Here is a 26512-nt window from a genome sequence, read left to right on the forward strand (position 1 = left end):
CTTGGATGGTGACCGCTTCACTTTACAATATTTTAAATTATCTGGGACCGCCACACTTTCTCATTATCGTTTTTTTCTATTCCTACACTATAATGAAGAGTTAGCCAAAAGGAAATACTACTACTTATAAATAAAAACATCTCTTTGCACATGATTTGCCTTGTGTTGACAGTTGTCGTTATAACCGTTAGGACATTTTAAATATCAGCCCGTCTCTGAAGACACAAATGAGAATCAAATTGATTTTTCTTGCTTAAGTTGGTGTGTTTTCGGATATGACCTTGATTCAGTCATATATCTATATCAAATATCAAGGTCAATTTAGCTGTACAGCTTCACTAGTGATTTTTAAAATTACTTTGTATAAAGGGAATGAACTTAATCAAACTGTTCTGTTATGTGTTTGATTTTTAAAGTTTTATAGTTGATGAATTTTCATTTCCTGTTTATGAATGAGATCAGTGTCTTATAATTGTAGTGGGTGGGCAGTTATTCTCCGACATCGGCTTTTTTTTTTTATAACTATAGTGGATATAAAAATAGTATCGATTTTACTGCGATCACCAAACGACACTCAAGAGCATTTTCCAAATTTCCTCATTTTTCAAACTTGTGCACCGTGTTTGCTGAAGAAAAATACACAGAAAATTGAAATTATGAAACATAATGAGATTAAGATTTGCAAATTAGACAAATCTGTGAATTTTTTTTTGTGTTAACACTTTCAAAACATTGCTTATTTCTGAACCATTTTCCAGTTCGAGTGATTTGGTTATTTTGCAATTTTTTGCTAGCAAAAGGCTATAGTACAGGGTATGTAATAAAAGCAATTTTACTTTTCTATAATTTTATATAATTTCAGACTTACGTGATTAAGTTAATTGATAATGTAGAAAAAGACGTTTATAGTAACCTAACAACCAAGCTTTATGATAAACTTGATGACTTCATCTTTTCAATCGTCAATTTCCCTTACTTATGTAGCAATATACCCTTATCATATACCTGCATTTGGGTTTATATATCTCAGTTGATTCGATACGCAAGGGCATGCTCTACGAACGAACAATTTCTAAAAGGAGGCAAGCTATTGACAAACAAGTTGATGAGACAAGAATATCAACAGTCTCGTTTAAATTCATCATGATCATTTCGCAAGTTCTTTGGTCGATACAATGACCTTGTCAGCAAATACAATCTATCATTAAATCAAATGCTGTCTGACGTTTGTTATACTAATTGTTAGGTCATTCTTTATGCACTGAATTGTCTACGGATTTTTCTGATTTTCCCGTTGATTAGGAGCAAACGGCGGGTGTGACCAGTCGGCAGGGGAAGCTCACTCCTTCATGGTACCTCTGATGTTTTAGACGTCCGTGTTTGCTCTGCTCCTGATTTGTATTGTTTGAATGAATTTGGAGCTTGAATACTGTTCGTTGTCTCAATATTTCAGTATTTCACAGATATCTTAGGATCAGTGTTATACATGTATAAATCTTCGCTAGGATTAGCATGAAAAATGAGTTATCATCGTAATTTTTGCATCAGTGTAAAAAGTAATTCTGATTGGTTCTCTGTCAAACAAATGACAACGACCGGAACCAGAGTGGAAAACTTTAGATAGATTTAATGATCCTTTTTTTCTATACTCTTTTGTGTTTGTTAGAATGATTTCGTTTCAGATTACCCATAATTTATCAAACTTGTCATCGTTATACTGGGTGGAAGTGATACGTTGTATTATATGCCTTCAGCCTGTCACTAAATGAATTTCTATTCCAGACAAATTGAGAGCGCGCAAAAATGAAATCTTTCTTTGGGACTAACTTTAACCAAAATGGCATAACAATTTCTTGTCTGTCTGAGTTTTTGTTTGTCTGAGACAAACAGTTATCTGAGTAATATGTGTAAAACTGAAGTAAAAACGTGTATTTTTTTTCTCATTACTGGTTCCTATAAATAAATAAACAAATTTCATAACAGCTAGGAAACAAAAATCAATAACATGTACATATTTCATGCCTTTCTGCTCATGTTTGGAACTCTAAATGTATCAATCAATTTTATTTGTTATTGTTAACCACTAATTTATTTACTAAAATGAGACAAAACGCCTAAAACAATTACCCTATTTCTTGTTCCTCCCTCCGCCATTCCATCCCCACCCGGAAAAGAAATGTGAATAATATATGTACACAAGTACAAGAGGCCCAAGGGCCTTAACGGTCACCTGAGTATAATACAATTTAGAGGAGAGGATCATATACTAAGAAATAAACTGATAGATGATGGTTTGCTGCCCAAAAGCAAGGAAATAGGATGATCAGGATCAGCGAAATAATTAGTCTTGTATTCAATAGCAACTCATAAATTAAGTTCTTATCTGCTCCCCCCCCCCCCCATTTATCACTATCACCATGCAGACTATTTACAAACTATTAGTGCTTCTGTACTATTTTTAACCCCATATCATGACCAAGACAACAGAAGAATCCCCGACTCTTGGGCCATGAATTTCACATTTTAGGAAGAGAGATCCTTACCCTTCATAACTATGCACTTAGTTTGTTTAAATAATACCTAGGAGCAGAGAAGATTTTTAAAGAATTAATGCATTTTCAGTATTTGATCTATATAGCCCCACCCTAACACCAGAACCCCAGACCGTGGGGCCATGAATTTCACAATTTTGGTAGACGACTCAATGCTTATTATAATCATGACAACAGTTTAATTGATAATTGTCCAGGCGTAAAGAAGAAGATTTTAAAGATAGCACTAATTTTGATGGGATTAGTCCCATTCCTAAGGCTCCAGAGAGGCAGGGCCCATGAAATTCACAAATTTTGTTCCCCTTCACTCATATATGCTGTTTGCCAAAACTAGCCAGAAGTGGTTCAGCGGTTCCAGAAAAGTAGCTGAAAATATTCAAATGTTAACTGACGACGCACATTGCACAGCGCATGACGACAGACGAAAACAAAGTAGGAAAAATGTGTGGAAGAAAGTCAAGCTTGCTTTCTAAGGCGGGCTTCTCGAGTACTTCACAAATATAGGCACTCCCCATCTAATTTCGTAAATGACTAAATGATGTTTATCACTCTATACTGTAGAGGACCTCTATAAACTTAGATGGGGATCGCCTCACAAAGCCCAATACCACAACCGATTTTAGAATAATTTGGAGATGAAAAGGGATTGGTCTTTTAGATAATAAAAGATATGCAAAATCGAAAGAAATGATTATATGTCTGATAAATGGGATAAATAAAGAAGTATTTGAATTTCAGCTTAAGCTGAGTCTTTTCAAAATGAGGCGATGTATAGAAAGGATTGTTATTTTCATATTCAATCAAAGAATGTTATTTATTTGAATAATAATTATGTTCAAAAGATATTCTAGTCCTAAAAAACAGATTAAGTAGTATGATCTAAAATATCTCTTCTAAAAAAATAAGATACCTAGTTTGTAAGAGAGAAGATAAAGAAGAGAATATTAAATATACTAGTAAGTGTAAAAATAAACGGATACCCTGTTTTGTTCATAAACAAGTGAATAATCTGTTTTTAAATAGCGGTAGAATTTCAAGAAAGGATTGAGATTTATAGAAATACAGAATCATTTGCCTTTACCATTACAAAAAGAGAAGCTGGAATTTCCAACTTTAAAGTTGGAAAAGTCAAGAATAAAGTTGGAAATTACCAACTCTTAAGTTTGATAAAGTTGGAATTGCAAACTTTAAAGTTGGAAAAGCCAAGAATAAAGTTGGGAATTACCAACTCTTAAGTTGGAATTGCAAACTTTAAAGTTGGAAAAGCCAAGATTAAAGTTGGAAATTACCTACGCTAAAGTTTGATAAACTCTAAAGTTGGAATTACCAACTTTAAAGTTGGACAAACCAAGATTAAAGTTCGAAAACCCAATATTAAAGCTGGAAAAGCCAACTTTAAAGTTTGAATTACCAACTTTAAAAAAGATTTCGTGGTACTAATAAGCTGGAAAAGCCAACTTTAAAGTTTGAATTACCAACTTTAAAAAAGAATTTCGTGGTACTAATACGCTTCTGATGATAAAAGAAATATATATCACTGGAATAATTGTTTAATTTGCTTTGGAAAATTATTAGCGTTTAAGCAGAATTTTATTTTATTTACAGCTCGTTTATCGTCAGCATTCCGTAAATTCTATGGTCGTTATAATGACCTTGTAAGCAAATATAACCTATCATTGGGTCGTAGTTTGGCTGACTTGTTTCCTACCAATTGTTGGACCTTTGTTTTTATACTAAATTTGACTAAAAAATTGAAATTTGCAAAATCAAAGATGTATTCATTTACTTAAGAAATAAACAACAATGTTAAAAAGTTCTCTGGGAAATGAACTTGGTTGGTCACGTGATCAAATCCTGTGAAGCCCGAAGGGCTTCTCAGAAGATTTGATCACGTACCAACCAAGTTCATTTCCCAGTGAACTTTTTAACATTGTTGTTTATTACTTTTATTTACATTTGAGACGAATATTCTGAATAGAACTGCATTTATTACACGAACGGCCCGCCGTATTGCTATGTTGTGACGCGCAATGACCTAGAAGTTGTTTGGTCTTGAGAGTTCGCCTCGCTCCAACATTTGAATACTTACATTGATGTTTAGCAGTCCAGTTCAGGAAATATCTGTTCATAATGAAAAAACAATGATCGCTACTGGGAATTATCTTACTATTATTGTACGAGTTCTTTATATATAAAGTCAAAAGCGGTGCTATCGTCTTCAGTTTACATACCTTCAAAGGAATTTCGGGTTAAAAAGGTAAGCGTGATTTTAGGCTAATTAGAAACATTCTTCACACCGAAGAAAGATCTAACGATCATTTGTTGAACGAAAAAAAAAATATATGTTTCAATAATTTTATCTTTTTCATCGCTTTGACGGTTCAGAAGTTCCGAAACCAGTGTGCCTGTGACAGAAATATGTAGACAAGATATCGTCTCGCTGTGTGATTCGGTCACGCCATGACCTCTGACCCCCTAATAAGTTCATACAGAATTGAACATATTTTCTCTTCTATAGGTTCATCTAAGAAAAATATTTGCAAATGTAAATAATTTATTATAGACGATATTTATTCTAACGACATTAAAGTTGTGTCATGAGGCCAATTCTGTTTTCAGATTAAAATTTATAATAGAATTATGCAATTATGAATTTTAAATATAAATTGAAATAAAAGTTTTCCTCATGACAAATAATTAGTCATGAACTTATGGACAATTAAGCTTTGCATTGTGATCTTATGACAGCATGTATATCGTATATAGCTATGTTTTTATCCATTATATTATGTGATTATGTGATTTTTTTTACTGTCCACTCAACCAATATTTTATAAAATGTATAACTGTTAAACATATTGTGATATCCGGTGTCATAAGACAGGAATACCCGTATGTAAACGTCTACTTCTTATTATTTACATTTGCAAATATTTTTCTTAGATGAACCTATTGAAGAGGAAATATGTTCAATTCTGTATGAACTTATTAGGGGGTCAGAGGTCATGGCGTGACCGAATCACACAGCGAGACGATATCTTGTCTACATATTTCTGTCACAGTGACACTGTTTCGGAACTTCTGAGCCGTTAAAGCGATAAAAAAAAGATAAAATTATTGAAACATATATTTTTTTTCGTTCAACAAATGATCATTATATCTTTCTTCGGTGTGAAGAATGTTTCTAATTAGCCTAAAATCACGCTTACCTTTTTAACCCGAAATTCCTTTGAAGGTATTTAAACTGAAGACGATACCACCGCTTTTGACTTCATATATAAAGAACTCATACAATATATAATAGTAAGATTATTCTCAGTAGCGATCATTGTTTTTTCATTACGAACAGATATTTCCTGAACTGGACGGCTTAACATTCATACATGTAAATATTCAAATGTTGGAGCGAGGCGAACTCTTAAGACCAAACAGCTTCTAGGTCATTGCGCGTCACAACATAGCAATACGGCGGGCCGTTTGTGTAATAAATGCAGTTCTACTCAGAATATTCGTTTCAAATGTAAATAAAAGTAATAAACAACAATGTTAAAAAGTTCACTGGGAAATGAACTTGGTTGGTACGTGATCAAATCTTCTGAGAAGCCCTTCGGGCTTCACAGGATTTGATCACGTGACCAACCAAGTTCATTTCCCAGAGAACTTTTTAACATTGTTGTTTATTTCTTAAATGTACTCTCCTTCGTAAATTTGGATTTGATTGATTTAAACATATTTTATTGAAACATAATCAATGGGATTGGACACAAGTTATACCAACTTAGAATGTCCTCTCCAACACAAACAAAATGACAAACGTGATGTACAACCAACATATGCACAATGCAAAAAATAAGAAGAAAAAGAAGTGCAAAGTAATATGAAAGAAAGTGAATAGGAGTGCAAGGAAAGAAGATAGGGGTTGTAAAAGATACAGAATGGTTACACTGGTTATTCATAAAAATCTTTTCGATTTTTTAATATACTTATGTGCGGCTTTAACAATGTTGATATTATTTTGTTGACCCAAGGTCTATTGCTCCTTTGTAATTCTTAATTCTATTTCAGCATAATTTTTACGTGGTCAGTGTTTTCATTGATATATCTACAAGGAAAATGAGTGTTATCTGAAAGCCTAACCTTAAATAAATCTGACTTAAGGAGACTTACATTGTGTCTCATTCTAGTTAAAATTGAGTTCGTTTTTTCGTCACCATAAGAAATATAATTTGGGGGAGATTCACCGTTAAAGAGTCTTTTTTGAAAGCATTTACAGTATCAAGGTTTCAGCAGGCAAGGCATTCCATGATGATATTGTTGATGGAAAGAATGACGTTTTTAATAAGTTTGTTCTACATTATGGTGTGGCAATATTATTACAATTACGTAAATCATTATGGGTAGTCTGTTAGACATCAGGAGGTAATAGATTTCATATATACTCTGGCGCGATACCTTGCTTATTTTAAACATTAAACATAATTTTCTCTTTTTCTCGTCTATAAGCAAGTGTTTTCCATCCTGTTTCGAAATATAGAGACTTGCGAGGAGCAGAAATAGGAAGGCCAGTGACAATACGTGCTGCTTCCAATTGTAATTTGGCCACCTGGATGAAAACGAAAATTCCAAAAGCTTATTGTCCATCTACAAGACACCAACAACCGTAAAGACACCAACAACCTTAAAGAAGATATTGCTAATTAATGCTTAAAATATGAGAGGAGTTCTGGGAACCAAGTTTTTGTACAAAAAAAAGTTTTTTTGTTTGTTCTAATTTTATTGCCTATGAAAAATGAAAATGTCACAACTTTATTGCACATCTACCGAGCACCAACAATCATACCGTAAAAGGCACTGCATAAAATAGGAGGAGTTCTGGGAACGAGGCTTTTGTAGAAAAATCTTTTTTGTGTGTGTATTCTAACAAAAGAATTGGCTACTGCGTAAAATAAAGTAGGAGTTTTGGGAGCCATATTTTATAGAAAAACTTTTTTCCATTTCGAATTGATCTCTATGATGAAGATGAAAACATCGAAAGCTTAATGAACATCTATTATAAGACACCACCAATTATATTCTAAATGATAATTTGGCTACTGCGTAAAATGTAAGATTGATTCTGGGAACCAAGGTTTCTTAGAAAATCTTTTTTTTTTTTTTACTCCAAATGTGCCCCCAGTGTGAAAATGAAAATTCCAAAACACTAGTTCACATCTGCAGGTATTATTACATTCCGAAAGATGATTTTGCTACTGCACAAAAATGTCGTTTTTTGACTCGCATTTGCCCCCCGGGTTAAATAGAAAATTCCTAAATCTGATTGCGTATTTTAGGACACCGCCAAACATATTCAAAAGATGATCGGGCTATTTACTAAATAAAAAATATGGAGATAACGAACCAAATTCAGGATCAAAAGTCCATTCAAGCAATACCATTCAGAAGCAGAGCAAACACAGACCTCTGAAACATCAGAGGTGGGATCAAGTGCCATGGAGGAGTAGGCATTCCCTGCCGACCGGTCACACCCGCCTTGAGCTCCTTGTCATGATTGGGAAATTGCGGAAAAATCCGTCGACAATATTCAGTGTGTAAATAATGGTCTTACAACTAGTATGAAAAACGCCAGTCACCATTTGACTTAATGATAGATTGTACTTGCTGACAGGTCATTGTATCGACCATAGAACTTAAAAAATGATGACTTTAAACGAAAAAGTAACTATAAGGTTTTTGAGGAAAAATGTCGTTTTTCCATCCTCAATGAAAATGAAAATTCCGAAACCGTATTGCACATTTATGGGTTACTAACATGATTATATCACCATCATATTCCAAAAACTCCTTTTTAAAAATGTAAAAGGAGTTCTGGGAACCTTGATTAGTAGGAAAAAACGTCATTTTTCGACCCCCCAATTTGCTATTAGGATGAATATGTAAATTACTAAAACGTATTGTACATCTACAGGACACCACCAATCATATCCCAAAAGATGAATTGGCTAAATGCTTACAATGTAAGAGGAGATAGAGGATAAACATAAAAATTGCACATCTGAAGGACACCACTTATCATATCCCAAAAGATGAATTTGCCAGAAATGAATCTTACACCAATATATGAACGGTAAAAAAATGAAATGCAATACAATATTTTTTTGTCAATTACCGATTTTGTTGTTATATGAAACAGTATTTCGTGTCTATGTTATAAGCTAATAGTTAAAATGAAAGTAATAGTATTATGGCCACATTCATCTTTTGACTGATGAAACAGAATCCTTCATTAGACAAAACAAGTTTATAGATCATAATTGTAGTCAAGTGTTCTCTCCCCATTATCCATATTGGATGCCATATAATTACATTATTAACTGTACGTCTCATTAAGATACAACTTGTCGAGATATATATCCTGTTGTTAATGGCTTTAGCAGACGACAGTGGTTCCAGCGGGAATAAGAAGTTGCCTTCTAGCGCCAAAATGAACACCTTAAATGCTCATTTTAAAGCCCGGAGATCTAAGAGATTGTAAAATCACACACAGGAAACAGAATCGTTCCCGCCGTAAAGTGGTCATGTTCCACTGACATTTTTTTTCTAGTGCAACCCCTCTACAAATCGATTTTTTATTGCAGTCTTGTACATTAATTTCATTTTCGTGCATTTGCTTGTAGTTTCAATTGCTCCGTAGGGAACACACGACAACTGTTTCCACAAAAGATTGTCAAGTTAACAGTCCAGTATACAAATTTATATACATCTTGTTGAATTATTCTCGTCATCGGTGTCGAGTGGGAGGATTGACAGAAGATTTTTATTTCATTATGACTCAATGTAAACACTTACATTTCTTCATCTCTATTCAACTAATGTTAGAGAGAAACAATCACTTTTTAAAAAATATAAATGATATCTGATGCAGAAAGTCTGCTGAAGTAATAGTACATATATGATCTGAACAATTTAGATTCTTCAGTATCATTTTTTAAGTACCCATATTTCGGTACATGAGCAAGACTGTTTTACAATTCAGATATTTGTTTCTAGAATAAGAACAATCTTTCGAACATTTAAGTTGTGGTTTTTGTACATAAAAATAATTACTCATCAAAGTTTAAGAAGCCTTCATTTTGACTAATGGAACTGCAATGGGAAAAAAGGTAGCATCTAAATATGCAACATAACCTTAGGTTATCTAGAAATTAAGTTACATGTTCAACTATCTTTGTTGTGAGGAATAGAATTTGCAATTAATTATACAATCTAAATAGAAGAGATGTTTAGTTGATTGTTTTATCTTATGGCGTAATGATGTCGATAAATTATCGGAGTTTTACGATCTGCTCAAAAAAATAAACTCTGATATCAAATTCACGATGGAAACAAATGCCATTTCTCAATGTTCTTATTTCAAAAGATAAGTATATCAGCTTTAATACTAATATTTCTTATAAGCCCACAGACACACACTAACACCTGCATTTTAGATCGTGCCATCCCCACCATACTAAAACAGTTATACCAAATAAACGCGCAAGAAGGACCTAGCTGTACTTTGTGAGCAATATCGATACAAGGGATACCCGTTTGGAGGAATTAAAATGGTTTTCATTAAAAATATGCCATGGCCAGAACAACTTGTCGACAATGGAATGAATACTGAGAGGCAAGTAGTGCGATAGAACATAGTCACTTTCAAATACACGACGTGCGAATGACGGAGAAATAATCATGTATAATCCGAGAAATCAAAACATCAGTTCAAATGTTTATGAATTAAAAATTTCACAAGCGATTTATTAGCAGTAAACGCCAACCCAGAAACCAATTTCAGAAGGTAGGTAGTCCTCGCATAAAAAGAAAAAATGGCGTCGCACAACATAACAGAGCAATTTTGTATCGTACTCGGGAAAACTCCAGATTAAACTCCTATAAGATGATAGAGGAAACAAGAAATATGTCTAAAGTGGGCTGTGCATTTGGCACAGGTGGGTTTTGAGTGGTAGAGACTTTGTATCAGACTTGACAATATGCAATGAAATAAGGAGATAACGAATGGATTTTTGAGGAAATTGTGACGTTACGGTTTTAACGTTAAAATGTTATTAAGTGCTCTGTGTAGTTACCAAAAAAAAAAAAATGTTGATTCTAGAAATAAGTAACACGGTTTTCATTTATTCACATGGAATGAAACTTGACACATCAACAAAAATATTTGTACATACGATATAGTGCTAATTTTGGAAAACAATAGAGCAAAGATAGACATTGTCCGCGCGCGAACATTTCAAACAGCCCTCATATATATATATATATATATATATATATATATATATATATATATATATATATATATATATATATATATATATATATATTCTCGATGTGAAACATATTGATAATTTCACTTGCCCAGTTGTGATTCTTATTTTATTTTCACTATTTCTCAATGCAAAACGCTGATTAATTAAGATTAATTGAATAATATTGATTCTTGACAAACGGTTAGCATCGTCTTTTTTAAATCTGTTCTGATACAATAACGATACTTTAGCTTCATAAAATAAATACAGTTTGCAATGTTAAGGCACAGGTGCTTGAGGACAGGACAACCCCCCCCCCCCCAATACAGACCCCCGGGCCTGTTCGACTTTTTTCTCATAAATTATATATGGCTGACACATTTATGATAAAATCTCTATATCATCAATTCGGAAAATTGACTTAAACAAACATTTTATAAAAATTACTTCCCTACCCTATATTTAAAAGTTGATTTATATATATAGAGTGGGGTAGATTTTATAAAATGTTTGTTTTAGGTAATTTTTCCAATTGTTGGTATAGATTATATCACAAATATGTCATTGAAAGATAATTTATGAGAAAAAAAGTCGAAAATGCCCGGGGGTCTATATCCGGGGGGGGGGTGTCCTTAATCTCTATTGAGATTCTGCTGGGCTAGATATTTGGACTGACGCCCACAGAATCTCTAGACAACCACTCATAATTCATGTCTGGAAATCAAGCCCCAACTTCGACCGACTATAGCAAGAATTATTCACCTAGACCACACTGCCGTTCGCTTCAATTAAGTCATTTGGTTGATTATTTGACTCTCTGTCACTATCATTTCCAAATTGCTTACCGTTTAGGCATGTAAATCCCAACATAAAAATATTCACTGAAATCTCCGTTCGAAATATGGCTCCTTTGACGAAATTGTTTACCTCCTCACATAAAAGAGTTCCTATAGTTTGTTTTTACCCTATGTGATTATGAACTAATGTCTACTATGGCTATTGAACATCATATAAAAGAAAACGGACTATAGGAACTCTTTTATGCGAGGAGGTAAACAATTTCGTCAAAGGAGCCATATTTTGAACGGAGATTTCAGTGAATATTTTTATGTTGGGATTTACATGCCTAAACGGTAAGCAATGTGGAAATAAAAGTGACAGAGAGTCAAATAAACAACCAAATGACTTAACTGAAGCGAACGGCAGTGTGGTCTAGATGAATAATTCTTGCTATAGTCGGCCGAAGTTGGGGCTTGATTTCCAGACATGAATTATGAGTGGTTGTCTAGAGATTCTGTGGGCGTCAGTCCAAATATCTAGCCCAGCAGAATCTCAATAGAGATTAGGGGGTCCTGTCCTCAAGCACCTGTGTGTTAAGGTAGAGTTTCTTAACCAAAAACTACAGTAACATATAGGGAAAAAAGAAACACCAATTGTCAACTTATTGGTAAGTTTCTAAATTGCGAAATTTGAGAGAAATTATTTTTTAATGATGGTTTTTCGATGTCTATAATTTCATTTACTGGTTAATTGTTTTGCATATTAACGTAATGGTGTATAAAATGAGAAATTAGTTAAGACAAAAATTTATTTAGGCATTCAGACTAAATTCCGTGGTTTCGAATACCTAATTTTTTTGTATACTAAAATAAGTCTAATACCAAAATCACTGACCTGTTCCAGGATTGATGCTGAGGCTTTAGTTTGGTTGAGGTGCATGTTTCTATCTGACAGTACAGAAACAACTATTGTTACTGATCGATAAATTCTTTGTGTGCACTCGATTCGTTTGTCATCCATTTAATACTCCGGTTACAGTGCAACAAATTTTGACACAGCAGGCAATTTGAAGAAATAATTATTCACATTTAGGTTCTCTGGGTTCTAGATTTCTAGAGCGTTATTATCCAGAGTACTTTTTCGCCATTAGACACTTTCTATCCGTTATGAAAAATACTAATGATAAATGATAATGTGTAATTTTCTTTTTCATTACATATTGGAGATGCGTTCATTGATTTCGTGTATCGTGTGCTGGGCTTGATTTCCGAACATCCTCAAGTCAAAATCAATCCAATGGAGTCTCTGTTAACTATATTTATCTCTAATTACCATGTTCCAAGATCACAGAGTTGATGACGCTTCTGTGAATTCACCAACAAAACGTCGAACTTGAGCAAAGGTATACCAAGAAAACATCACGTTATTTGTATACGCAATTGAAGTTTGACCCCTAATCTGTATATTTCTTGTTTGCTCACAACTGAATTACATCCAATGATAAATAATTAATAATACTTGAACATACTAAATTTGCTTAACTCATTTTTCCTTCATAAATGATTAAATAAATTTAGACATTTAACATAGTAGTGCTATCCAATTTCAAGAAGTTGAATTAAAAAAAAAACTATGTGAATGACAGGCTGTAGATTTGTAAGGTGGTTTAAATAGGGATGAACAACTAAAGAGGTATAGTTCCGTGCAGTAAAAAGAACAGAAACACACAGTTGGTAGTATTTGAAATGACAGCTCAAAAATATACATAATTCTTTTCAATAATTACACGCAGTTTGTTGGGCGCCATACCTATATACATGTTTATATTTTTTTTAATGCACAGAACTGTAGCTCTCCAGTCGTTTTTTTTCCAGACCAGTGAGCTACAGGTCTACATCTATAGATACGAATGATATGATAAAAAAGTAATAAAAATAAAATAAGTGTAAATTTATTTTCTGTTGGAAAGGAGAGCAATCCTTATTATGATATTCAGATAATTTTGTACAAGTATTAAAACATTGAAACACTATGCCTTTGCCTATTGATAATGTATATTGTTGGTTTGCTGAGGGCCAGTGTAACCAAAAAATGATTCTTTAAGGAAAAACTACTCACTTTACCGACATAAACTGACATTAATCTGCACGAAATGTAAATTATCATGATTCTGAATAAATGTATTAGCCTTTCAGGTTTATCTGGGATTGATTTTTTATCCATCGCTAATTCAACGCTTGGTAAGCACTTTTCTTATAAATATAAAATTTCAATAGCGAAACGTTCGTTATGGGCTAACACTCTCATTAAATCGTGACCTGTTGGCTGTGATTGGTATTTTATAATGGTCACAGATTTTTTTTCGTTATTGGATTTTCTATTTATTTCAGCTCTGTGAACATATCCAGGACGGGGATAAATGGGGAGATAACCATTTAGATTTGTTGTGACATGATTCGTCAAAAAGTTGTTCCTTAATATTTTTATTTGGGTTCTTTAATTATTGTCTTTGTGTACTTGGGTACATGTAATTGTATAAATATATTGATGATTATAAATTTTAAAAAAGCTTTTTTCTAAAGCATTTATGGTTTATTTTTACACTGATTTTTTTTTTATTTATTCATAATTTTATTTATAAAACAAAGCAGCAGTCGGAATTTGCGATGACCTTATGACCTTTCCAAGCCTGCGAACAATATTGAATTTTTAGCTGTTTTGTACGTTTATATGTAGGAGTATATACTTGCTGTTTTTTGTCTGCAATAACTTTTCCTTATGGAAATGAATGTCTCTTCGACTTATTTCAGTCAGTTTAAAAGTACTGTCAACGCTAAAAATATACATGTATGTGGCAATTTTCAAGAACATTTTCTCTATAATGTGATCTATGACTATCCAATAATGCAGGTTGTTAATAAGCTTGACAGAAATCAGGGGTGTAATATTACAAGCAATATCTTATAAACCTGGATAGTTGAACTGACAGGTTTAATAAATGGATCGCTTCTTGTTTCATAGAATGGTCAACTGAAGATCAAACATTGTGCCAAAAAGATTCAGACATTTTACATTATGGTGCCAGGACGGTGTCTTATCAGGAAACATTCTTGGTCTTGTATATTTTGATCAACATCTTTTGCCTTCTCATAGATTGTAATTGCATAATCAACACGGCACACAGCAAATGTCTTCGTTGTGTCAAATAAAAAAAATACAAACCAGGCTTTCAGTTCTAAAAAAAAATGGTTTGTTAAGGATCATCTAATCATTTTAAGATCAGATATTTCAACAATCTGTAGGAATCCCATGGGTACCAAGTGGGCCCCGTTATTAGCAGACCTTTTTATGATATGATGTGATATGAAGCTGAATTTATTCAAAAACTTATACACGAGAAGAAGAAGACCCCACCTCTGATGTTTTTAGAGGTCCGTGTTTGCTCTGCTCCCGGTTTGCATTGTTTCAATGGACTTTTGAGCTTGATTACTGTTCGTTATCTCCATATTTCATTGCATATGTACACTGAATAGAGCTGGTTGGTTTGAGAGATTTTAAATAACGGACTATTATATAATGATTTTTCACAGGTGTTACGATTACATCAGAGAGGTGCACTTCAATCGCCTTTTATTTGATTCATTTTAATTTTTTGCGTACCTGTTTGGAAATAAAGTTATACTTTACAAAGTTCTCCCAAGTAAAAAGCCATTTAATTGTCAACGGATTGTGTATGCACTCTGCCATCTGTCTGAAAATAATTATCTCTCATTATAAATCCCCCCCCCCTTCTTTTTTGTAAGGAAAAACAATATGATCCGCGAAGCATGCGGAAAAAAATCTGCCAATGATTAAAATCAGTCTCCATCAAAAACAATGCTCCGTGCCCGAAAAAAAGAACCTGTATTGATGTAATTTCAATGAAATGAAACACTTTGAAAGACTAGATTAACTCTGAGTTGCCTGATCCTTTTTCATACCTTTACAATCGCTTTATTGGCGATCTGTCGTTGACGATCACCAAACAGTTGTCTTTTTTTCATTTAAAAGTCGTTTCGATGCTAATAAATGAAGTTTTTAATTTTAAAAATGAGTAGTTTATGCTTCCAAGAATGTTGGATACCAATAACTTTCAATATGGGTAAATTGCAGGCCCTAGCAACGGTTTCAGAGGTGTGTATGGGGGGGGGGGGTGAAAAAACCTAACTGTCCAAACGAAAAGCTGGAATTGGCCAGTGCTCGACCTTACAGCAACAAAAAATGAGGAAGGGGGGGGGACATCTAAAAAAAAAATAAATTACTCTAGCAAAAGTTTATACATGTACTCAGAAAAAGTTGGGGTGGCCCCCAATGCCACCCCCCCCCCCCCCCCCGCGTTCTACAGGCCTGAATTGTATAAAATAAAATAAAGAATAAATAAACGATTTCAAAGTAAGAAAATTCGATGTTAGGAAGAAATGAGCCCAAATTAAGTCTTTTCTGATATTATCTTTCCCAACATTATGTACAACTGGTCAAACTCCAGCACATACAAAACTGTTTAAACATACCCCCTTACAACACCACACTTTCTTTTTCCATATTTTTACCTGCGTTTGTAGCAATATTTCACACATATATCTCTCTTCCTTGGCTACTTAATTAATAAAGCAAAGCATTCATAACGTAAATTATAGAAGAAAAAAACATAAATAAAATATATTTTAATTAATAGCCTTTCTCCGTAGTTATATTTATTTTCATAAGTTACATTTTAACAGGGAAGGTAAAGTACGTTTTGAAAATGCAGAAAATAAGAAAGCATAGAAATGATATAGGGAGTGAAAGCAGATAAGATAGGGAGATGCATAACTAGAGAAAGAACTGAAAAAGTACAGCAGATATTACGTTATCATTTTTGACTGTCAAAAAGGATAAAAAGTAATCAGTGTTTGTGACATTTTATGGGTATTTGAAAATACTGCATGTCATGTAGATGGGTGAAAATAATTTTAAGAAAACTTTATTTTTTGGATAGAATATCTCTAAAATTGTAATTTACGTTATCAATATATTTCTGAAAGAAAATTGGTTTAGAACTTTCACAGTTTCTTTCTCTAATTTAATTAAATTTAAAATCATCCGCCTTTCTTTATGATTCATAAACGGTAAAAAGCTGCTTTGGTCGTTTTCAGGTTAGGAAAGGGAGGGGGCTGTCCAATATACAAGCCTGAGTGTTAACGTTTAGGGTCAAAATAAATCATTCACGAGGAAGCGATGACGTAAGGTGAGCACTGCGATCCATGGCCATTGGGCCTTTAGTCATCCGGAATTTAGGTTGTCTTCAGGTCAACTTTTATTCTATCATTGTAAACATCCGTTGGATGCCGTTGGTCGACTTTCGGTTTCCGTCATCAAGTGTGAAGTGTCCATAAGATGGAGGACGCAAAGTTTTCATTGCAGCTTTTGACATTGAATTGCTGGTATACCTGTGTATTGAATGATTTCTTAATATTATTATTTACACATCTTTTTCAGATCGCATTTCCTCTGTCTTCGTACTCGTAGCTACTTTTCTAATTTTTTCTTGAACGTACATATAGAATAAACTGAACCAAACTGAATATTTATATTGGAAGTTTCAATCAAATTTAAATGTATGAATATTTGTTAAACGTAAAAAAATATTTCTGATTGTTTATTTGGTAAATCATCATTTTCCGTGTGCATTTCTTGAGGGTATATTTAGGGGTGTACCGGTGCCATTTGCATGCAAGTACAGAAAAGAGAGATTCCAGGCCATTGCTGAGGAAATTGGAAAGGGGCGATATGATATAGTTATACTGCAAGAGGTACTTTTCTTCTGTTAACATTGAGAAACCTAGCTTATATCCAAAAGAACAGGAGTTTGAAATTTTATCAATAAAGCCAATGAAAATCACATTATTGACCAAGCCATGAGCTATGCATTAGCATAGCGATCTTTTAACTATGATAATGCATAGTTCAGAACTTAATTGGTCAATTGAGTCATTTTTATTGACTTTATTGATAAAATTTCAAACATGTGTATTATATACTAACGAGATAGACAACTTCTTCAGCAGTCATGTGATGAAATGATTGTCACCGATGATTCTTGATTGCTCAGAGCTCTTAGATGCTACTAATGGATTACTAAACAAAAGTCACTGACAAAAATATATAGGGTTAGTGTCTTTTGGGTGAAGACACTTAAGGAGGGAGGAATGTGGTGGTCAGGCAGGTTTGATTGCTGATTGATATATAGCTGAGTTGGTAGAGCACCTGTCTAGAGTTGAGGGGTGTGTGTTTAAATCATGGTCCAGTCTATCGTATTTTTTCCCTTCCTCTTACAATTCTGGATTAAATTAACTTTTGAAATGTTGTGCATTAACTCAACAAATGTGCATGCAAGATGAATAATACATCAAAGCTAACCAGGTTACCTCTGTAGTGTGAAATGACCCAGATATATCTCTCTCCCCACCCACAATACTGTAAATATATGTTCTTCCACAGATCATAATTCTGCTGAATCACAATTTCTCTTTAATCTGCTCTTAGAAAATTAAGGGACTTCTTAGATTGCCACCATATGCCTTACATGTACTTTAGAAAATTTGTGACCATGTACATAGGGTAAATTAATACCAGGAGGAAAAAAGTACTTCTACAGTATCTTTCCAAAGTATAATATGACATATTGTAGTATCATTTGGCATTGTGGCATTATTTGACATTTATCGTATTTTTACTTATGTTAATACTGAAGCATTGTTTTTGTATAAAGGTGTGGACTGAAGGAGATTTTAAACTTCTGCAGCAACATATATTGAAGGTGATGCCATATTCTCATTATTTTCAAAGGTAGAGTTGAGTTCCTGTGAAGTTATGGAAAACTTATATTTAAAAAAAAAGTCACCTCATGCTTGATAAACAGGGCTTCTTTTAATGCTAATGTAGACTTAAATCCTGGTATAACAAATGAACTTGATAATAAAATGATTCTTAGCATAATGATACACAAAATTTTCATTACAAAGTAATTTTTCAAAGTGATAGTTGTACGTAATATGTATAATTTTATTGATGGTTTAAGTGGGACCATTGGGAGTGGTGTCTGTGTTTTCTCCAAGCTTATGATTGAGGATTCGTTTTACCACTTATTTCCCCTGAACGGATACTTTCACAAGGTCCAGCATGGCGACTGGTTTGGTGGAAAGGGTTTAGGTCTTTGTCGAGTGACCTTTCAAGGCCTTAGTATCAACATTTATTGCACACATGTAAGCATTTTTCAATGTAAACATCCATTGATGGATAGAATATGCAGTAGAAAATGAAACCTATAATCAATTTTAGAAAATCATTTTCAAGATCATTTTTAAAAATTTTTACTGCATTTTTACTAGATCATGTAGATAGTGTAGTTGAACTTTGATAATGCAGATATTAACAGTACAATCTTACAATGTATATCACTGGAAAGTAATTTTTGTACAGAATGGCTGCTTTCAGCAGTATTGCTTCAGATAATACAATTATTTGATATATATACTTACTCATCTTTTGCTTTAACTGATTCAAATTCATTTCAGAACATTATATTCTCACTTTATAAGGGGCATTTCAGCAAAGAAATCTAAGACATACTCTTTTGCAGTTGCTCAATATCTCTAGACTGAAATAACTCTAGGAATATAAAATTTGAGTAAAGAAAACTTAAAAAAATATACCTTTTTTCTACTGAAATACAGTCATGGCTGAGTTAGATATATTGCATTGATTCTGGGGTAAAACAGTATTGTTTTTTGTTGTTGTTTTTTTATATACACTTTTTACATAGAACTCATTGCAAATAAGGCTGTCCAAAGTTAATTTTATGTTTAACATATCACCCACACATATATACCTACATAAATTTCATTAGTTATGCTGTATTAAGGTTGAAAATCTCCCTCAAAGTGGGGCACCCTAAGTGTTTACAAGATTTTGTTTCTTACCTTTAGTATTTTTATATACTATAAAGGGTGAATCTTTAAAACTTGACAAAAACAGAAAATGATGTCAGATATCAAAATATTGGTATGATAGACTAGGAATTCATGAACATTTGCTAAGTTATCATGTCTGATAAAATTCTAAGAAAGGGGGGGGGGGGTGTTACACCAACCATTTGTCAGGTGCTTGTGATTTGCACTTGATAAAAACAAACAAATCGGTATTTTTTTTCAAGTTTCTATTCCAGTTTTCTTTTACCTTTAGCAGCTAAAAGCTGCACTCCACAATAATACACATAGAAATACACGACTGGGTCCTGTATGAGGTATATTTGGGATGAGTCTATCATTTAAACTGACAGATTTACTGAAAATTGTCATTAAACACTAAATCTTCATGATGCACAAATATTTTAAAGTATTTTGATTCATATAAATGAGTAGAAATTCCTTTGTCTGAAATTTTTGTTTGTTTTTTTTTTTAAATTTTCTCCCTCCCTTGTAGATTTGAAGTTTTTAGGTGACATTAAACGTAGAATAAAATTCAGCCAGCCTGAAGATAAAATGATTTAATTTTTTTTTTTGATATCTATAAATTCCTGCTTTGATTTTTAGATTTCATTAATATTAAATGACATATAGCATTAGCTACACAATGCAAGTCTTCATGCTAGGAAGTAAGGCTGATGATTTGTGAAGTCTTTGTATTTACCAGAAAATCGGAATATAAATGACAAAGATACTTTTGTGTCCTACGTGTATTTGACATACATGTATATAGATACTTCTTCAAAGCAGTGAATTCTGTAGTATACTGTGTCTGTGTACTTTCTGATTAGGTGGACTATTGTTCGTTTTTAATTTATTAGAATGTAAATTCTTTTGATCTAGAAATTTGAAGGGAATAATATCTGACTTAATGTAGATTTCATTATTCCTAACATGTGAAGTGTTGATTTCTTGTTACAGTTACATGCTGAGTATGACATGGCGTCTGATGAATATATCGCTCATCGTGTCGCTCAGGCATTTGACATGAGTCAGTTCATCAAGTACACCTCAGAATCCTGTGATGTAGTCATTGTTGGGGGTGACTTTAACCTGCGACCTTCTGACCTGGGATACAAATTGATCATGACAAATGGCAATTTGCATGACTGCTGGCTAGCAAAGGTATAGTTTATTGGTTCATGTGGAAAACCTGTGTTGATGTGTATATATTCATATTTCAAATCAATATTCCATTTAAATTTCAGATTAGGATTGATCATTTAGACTGCTTTTTAGTAAATTCTTACCGTGATGTCTTGTTATGTAGATATTTCTCAGAAATGCATAAAGATACACTTCATGATGAAAAAAAAAAGATTGATTACCGTATATATTTATTTATGCTTTTATGTGATGTTGTTAGCTCCTATAGCTCTAGCAGTTAGTCATTTTTTGAAAGAATAAGATGTTTCCTTCTTTCTCAATTCTCAGTATGAAATTTGATTCATACAACAAGTAGCTTTTATTTCTGTGGGAATATCTAACCAAATTTTTCTAATTGTCAAAACAAAAAGCTTAAAGTTCACTGTAATGACAGTGTTCAATGGCATTTAGGCTAAACTTTATCAAGATCCCAAAAGCACTTATCCAAATCAAATGGAAAAATTCAGGGTAAAACCATTAAAGATCATTAGTCAGTAATCTAGTACAAAACCTATATTTACACATTTTAGAATTAAAACTCAATAACACTCAATATGCTCCTGAGGGGAGGGAGTATTTCAACTCATCAGCTTCCCTTAGATCCATTAAAATTATGCACCAAATGGTACCCAAAACGATTCAGATATGTTTTGACAATACATTGCACTTGGAGATAACAATAACATACTCACATTGGAAATGTACATCTTTTGTTATCTTTAGAGAATTAAAAATAAATGTAATGTCTGGAATGGTTCAAAATCAAAAACTTGAAATGTCAAGAATAATTATAATAAAATCTTCGTAAATAATTTAAAAAAAAAAATCATCAACTGAGATAAATCAGTTATTTGATATGTTTTGTGTTGTGCCTTTGATATTTTTATTTAGAATGAAGAAAATGAATCAGGTCACACAAATGAGAGAAAAGACAACAGCTTCAGCACACACAATGTTCAGAGGTTTGAACCAGTAGGAAGACGACTAGACTACCTCCTGTATAGGGTCAACCAAGGTCAGTGTACGTTTATAGGTCAAGGACATACAGGTGATAAGTGTTTGAGAGACCTTCAGATAAACACAAAGGGATAGTACTTTTTAGCTCACCTGAGCTGAAAGCTCAAGTGAGCTTTTCTGATCACATTTTGTCTGTCATCTGTCTGTCCGTCCATCTAGCTGTCCACCTGTCTGTAAACTTTTAACATTTTAACATCTACATGTATGAGGGGCATTTCAAAAGTTCTGGCAACTGGTGTGCGGTAAATTAATGAGTGTCATTATCATAAATTAAATTATATCAATCCCTCAAAATAGTCTCCGTTGACCTGGACACACTTTTTCAGTCTTGAAATCCACGTGGAAAATGCTGCCCTATAGTCCTCTTTCGGTATACGCTTCATACACTGGAATACAGCATTTCTGACTGCATGACGACTTTCAAATCGCCATCCTCGGAGGGCTTCTTTGATAACGGCATTCAACCAAAAATCGCATGGAGCTAGGTCAGGACAGTAGGGTGGATGTGGTAAAACGGCAATACCATTTTCCTTTAAATATTTGGTTACTTCCTCTGATCTATGGGCAGGTGCATTGTCATGGAGGAGCTTTATTCCTCTAGTACTGGTTGTTGGTCGGGTCGTTTTATAGTGCTCTACAACCTGAGACAAGATATTCTCTGCATAAAATTGACCAGTAACACTGCTGTGTCCTGGAACCGGAACTTGAGCAACAGGGCCTTTAGAATAAAAAAATAAGGCATACATTACTCTCCGAACAGACCGGTTTCTGCGTGCAATTTGAGGCCTTGTATCATTTTCACCAATCCAAACTTTATTATTGAGCTTAGTTTCCGGTTCAAAAAAATATATCCATGTTTCATCACCAGTTACAATCTCATTTATTCGCCTTTGGTCACAATCTTCATAAATTGTTAGTAACTGTGAAGCCATTTCTACCCGGATGCGCTTTTGCTCTTCCGAGAGAAGATGCGGCATTCATCTAGCACAGACTTCCCTAAGCTTTAAGATTTCCTTTAAAATACGAAAAACTGCTGACGAATTAATGTTAGTTAAGTCTGCTATTTCCTCAACTGTATATCTAGCATCATCAGCTATCGTATTTTGAACAGCGACGATTTCTTTTTCGCCATATGCACAAACTGGACGCCCCGAATGGGGGTTATCTTCAATTGATTTTCTACCCTCTTTAAATTGAACTACCCATCTTGCTATTGCTCGATATGAAACAGCATGCTCTCTATATACTACATCTAAATCGGCTTTTATTTCTGTTGCCGCAAAGCTAAGCAATGAGTGAATTTTGCAATACGCTCTTTGCTCAACAAAAAAATTGTTCTCCTTATCAGTCATTTTTACACCCAGTATACAGAGTATACCTATTTTAGCAGACCTATACGTCATTTTGAATGTAAAATGACATCACTACTAATGCATATTTGTCTAAGCTTTACAGTGGTATCAGAGTCATTTTAATCCGTAACGTAGTTAAAATTTTATATACCAGTTGCCAGAACTTTTGAAATGCCCCTCGTAGCTGTCTGTCTGTTTGTAAACTTTTAACATTTTCGACTTCTTCTCAAGAACCAATGCGCCATTTCAACCAAACTTGCCACAAAGCATCCTTGTGTGAAGGGGATTCAAGTTATTCAAATATAGGACCACACCCTCTTTCAAGGAAAAATAATTAAGAATAGTGAAAATTTAATGGCATCTTTCAAAAATCCTCTTCTAAAAACCACTTCACCACAGTGTTAAATAGTTTGATACTGGTACAACATATGTGTCTTAATGGAATATGTGTATGTTTGTACTTTCAAGGAGTGGAGGTGGAAGTGTCCAGCTGTAAACTTGACTTCGGGAAAATTCCAGACAAGCCATACAATTACTCTGACCATGAAGGAGTCACAGCACTCTTACAAATCCAGAGGAAAAAAGGTACGTTCAAAGCCAAAAGTCCTCAAGTTTGAAAAAGGTGGGTCACAATTTGTGACACATCCAGAGGAGTAAAGGTGAGTCAAACCTTGCTACACAGTTATAGAGAAAAGATGGGTCTCAGTCTGTATACATATAGAAAAAAAATGATAATAACAGCTCATTCACACATCTATAAGGAAAAAGGTGGGTTACAGCTTACTAATTGTTTAAGGACACATCCAGAGGAACTGATAGGTCACAAGTAGGTCACAACATGCTACTCACTTAGAGGAAACTAGTAAGACAGCAAAAAGGGAAGAGAAAATTGACTGTAAGTAATATATAAATGTACATATACTTTAGTAGCCTTTATAGTGTATTGACTGTCATTTTTTTTTTTTTACAACTTTTCATTCCAAGGGGCACAACTCTTAAATATCATCTACATGTTCATTGAAATCTATTCACTGGATTTTCAATCTGTTTTAAATTTCCTTGTAATAAAGAAAACATCTGTAATTGAAAAAAAGGAAAAATACTAGCTGCAGAACTGTACCTCTCTAGGAAATAAAATTTGGACATACCCCCCGGTAAATATTACATGTATCTTTGGTATGATCGACTGTCCATGTTTTATTTCCCAGAAAACTACAGATCTGCAGCTAGAAAAAAATACCTGAATACATACAAAAGACTGTCAGTGATCAACAGCTGTCAATGATCAACAGCTGTCAGTTATCAACAGCTGTCAGTGATCAACAGCTGTATACTGGAGTCTTGTGCAGTTCCCTGCCAATCTTAGATATTAAATATTGTTACAGGTTCTCTTCCATCTCCGGAGACAAGAGACGAAAACAAACTATACGACCTTCTCTTGGAGTCTAAGACCATTGTACAGAGTGGCTTAAAGAAGGCCAGATCTGACAACCTTTTCTACACCATTCTGTGTGTGGTCTGTACTGTTGCTCTGTATGGGTTCTGGTGTACAGAGATGGAGAGAGAGAGTAGTCATCTAGTCGTCATTGCGAGGGCCGTTACTTTTGTTACCTTGACTTTATTGGTTGCTTTCTTCCTGTTTTACAAGCTGATCATCAATAAGATTGAATTCAAAGGTCTAACGGGAGCAGAGAAGGATATAAATAACCTATTGTATAGTGTGAAGAAACGGATCAAACAGAACTAAGCACATTGTTATCGTACATTCCAGAATCTACATGCTAAATGTGTGAAAAAGCATAATTATTGTACAATCTTTTTTATTGTCTATAGAGTTTATTTGTAACATCAGTCTGAGTTATTTATTAATTTACTTTTCATTGTATATTTAAAAATTTTCAACATTCCTGTGATATATTATTTGATCTTTTGCCTATTTATCCTTGCTGTAGGATGATACTAAGGCACCGAAATCCAATGGCATATTTTTCACTGTGATGTAAACTGACCAATTTTTGCATAAGTATAATTTATTGCTATGGATGTAGAGCAAAAATAAATGAAGTTCTGTATTCAACTTTTGTTAGTTTTAAGTTCTGATCAAATGTGTCATTGAAAGGAAAACAAAATTTTAACGAAGATCAATGATTCAGTGTTTGCATGGAACCAGCTGGTTTGCAGGTGATTTATGACTGTTATTTATTCATTAGATAGTGACACACATACACTTTTTAACCTTTTTAAAGATTTCTCTGAAGTGGCTGAATCAATCTCAACCAATTTTCAAACTGGTATTAAGCATCCTTAAGGGAAGGGAAATATTGTGATTTTCATGGTTTTAACTTCTTCTTTTCTCTGGACATCAATAAATCAAACTGCTTGTGTAATAATATGAAACATTTAAAAGGAGCAATTAACCCTCTACCCAAATTTTAAAATTATAGCCTGTTGGTCCACGTTTTGGGCTTTACAGTGAAATTTGGTCATATATCAAAATCAAATTGTTAAACCTGACACATAGCAACCAAACTGATTGCCTGATGATTATATAAATGAGCAACAGGGAATCTATCAACATTCAGAAATTTATGTCCCTGTTTCAGGTCACAGGATGCGGCCAAGAAGAGGCCCATTGGGCACAGTACTCACCTGAGTGATATTGATCCCGATGTTCAGAATATTTAAAAAGAATTTTCCCTCTATTTTTTCAATTTTTTTTCTCATATATTGTAGCCCATTCATAGCCCTAGGGGCTCATGACATAAGCAAAATTGGATACGTATAACACTGGGTTCTATAATATTAACTAACCTGGCCTTGATATTCTAGCTAAGATTTTTTCTGTGCCTATGAATTATACAAAATTTTATCCCCAACTTTAGCCCAAGTTAACCCCAGGGTCCATAGTTCAAAAAAAAAAAAATCATATAGCTGGGGATCTTGCATATCAATATGATTTGGAATGACCCTAATAATCTTGAAAAGAATTTTACATTTTCGATATATTCTCATATAAACTTTGATCCTCCTTTGTGGCCAGCCTTAGCCCTGGAGGATATGATTTGAACTAATAAATCTGTACTACCTGAGATGCTTGCATACCCCAGTATATAAACCTAATCATGGCCCTGCTGTTCTTAAGAAGAAGATTTTTAAAGATTTTTATGTCCCCGTAATTGAAGATTTGGGGGCATATAGTTTTTGCCCTGTCCGTCTGTCAGTTTTTCTGGAAAAACTTTAACATTGCCCATAACTTTTGATTTGTTGGAGCTATGGCTTTCATATTTCACGTGCATTCCTTGTGACAAGACCTTTCT

The 26512-nt window shown here is 33.7% G+C and overlaps 1 protein-coding gene across 1 annotated transcript; it reads left to right on the forward strand.

Annotated features, from left to right (window-relative positions):
- Window positions 1-17005: 17005 nt before the first annotated feature.
- LOC133173148 (putative neutral sphingomyelinase) lies at window positions 17006-25272 on the forward strand. The gene is made up of 8 exons (XM_061308089.1): window positions 17006-17097; window positions 17364-17466; window positions 18426-18502; window positions 18735-18918; window positions 20602-20805; window positions 21718-21841; window positions 23664-23780; window positions 24581-25272. Exons 1-8 carry the CDS (start codon window positions 17051-17053, stop codon window positions 24940-24942), a joined length of 1218 nt encoding a protein of 405 aa, XP_061164073.1. The 5' UTR covers window positions 17006-17050; the 3' UTR covers window positions 24943-25272.
- The last annotated feature ends 1240 nt before the right edge of the window (window positions 25273-26512 follow it).

The sequence above is a fragment of the Saccostrea echinata genome, unplaced genomic scaffold, assembly GCF_033153115.1.
Source record: "Saccostrea echinata isolate AGI-Se365-2 ecotype Australia unplaced genomic scaffold, CSIRO_AGI_Sech_v1 ptg000056l, whole genome shotgun sequence".
Classification (NCBI taxonomy): domain Eukaryota; kingdom Metazoa; phylum Mollusca; class Bivalvia; order Ostreida; family Ostreidae; genus Saccostrea; species Saccostrea echinata.

Bases quoted from the DNA above. Each gene is read 5' to 3' on its own strand.
- LOC133173148 (XM_061308089.1), top strand. From the start codon at position 17,051: ATGGAGGACGCAAAGTTTTCATTGCAGCTTTTGACATTGAATTGCTG. The intron at 17,098-17,363 runs GTATACCTGTGT...GGGTATATTTAG, and splicing joins CTTTTGACATTGAATTGCTG to GGGTGTACCGGTGCCATTTG. The intron at 17,467-18,425 runs GTACTTTTCTTC...TTTTGTATAAAG, and splicing joins ATATAGTTATACTGCAAGAG to GTGTGGACTGAAGGAGATTT.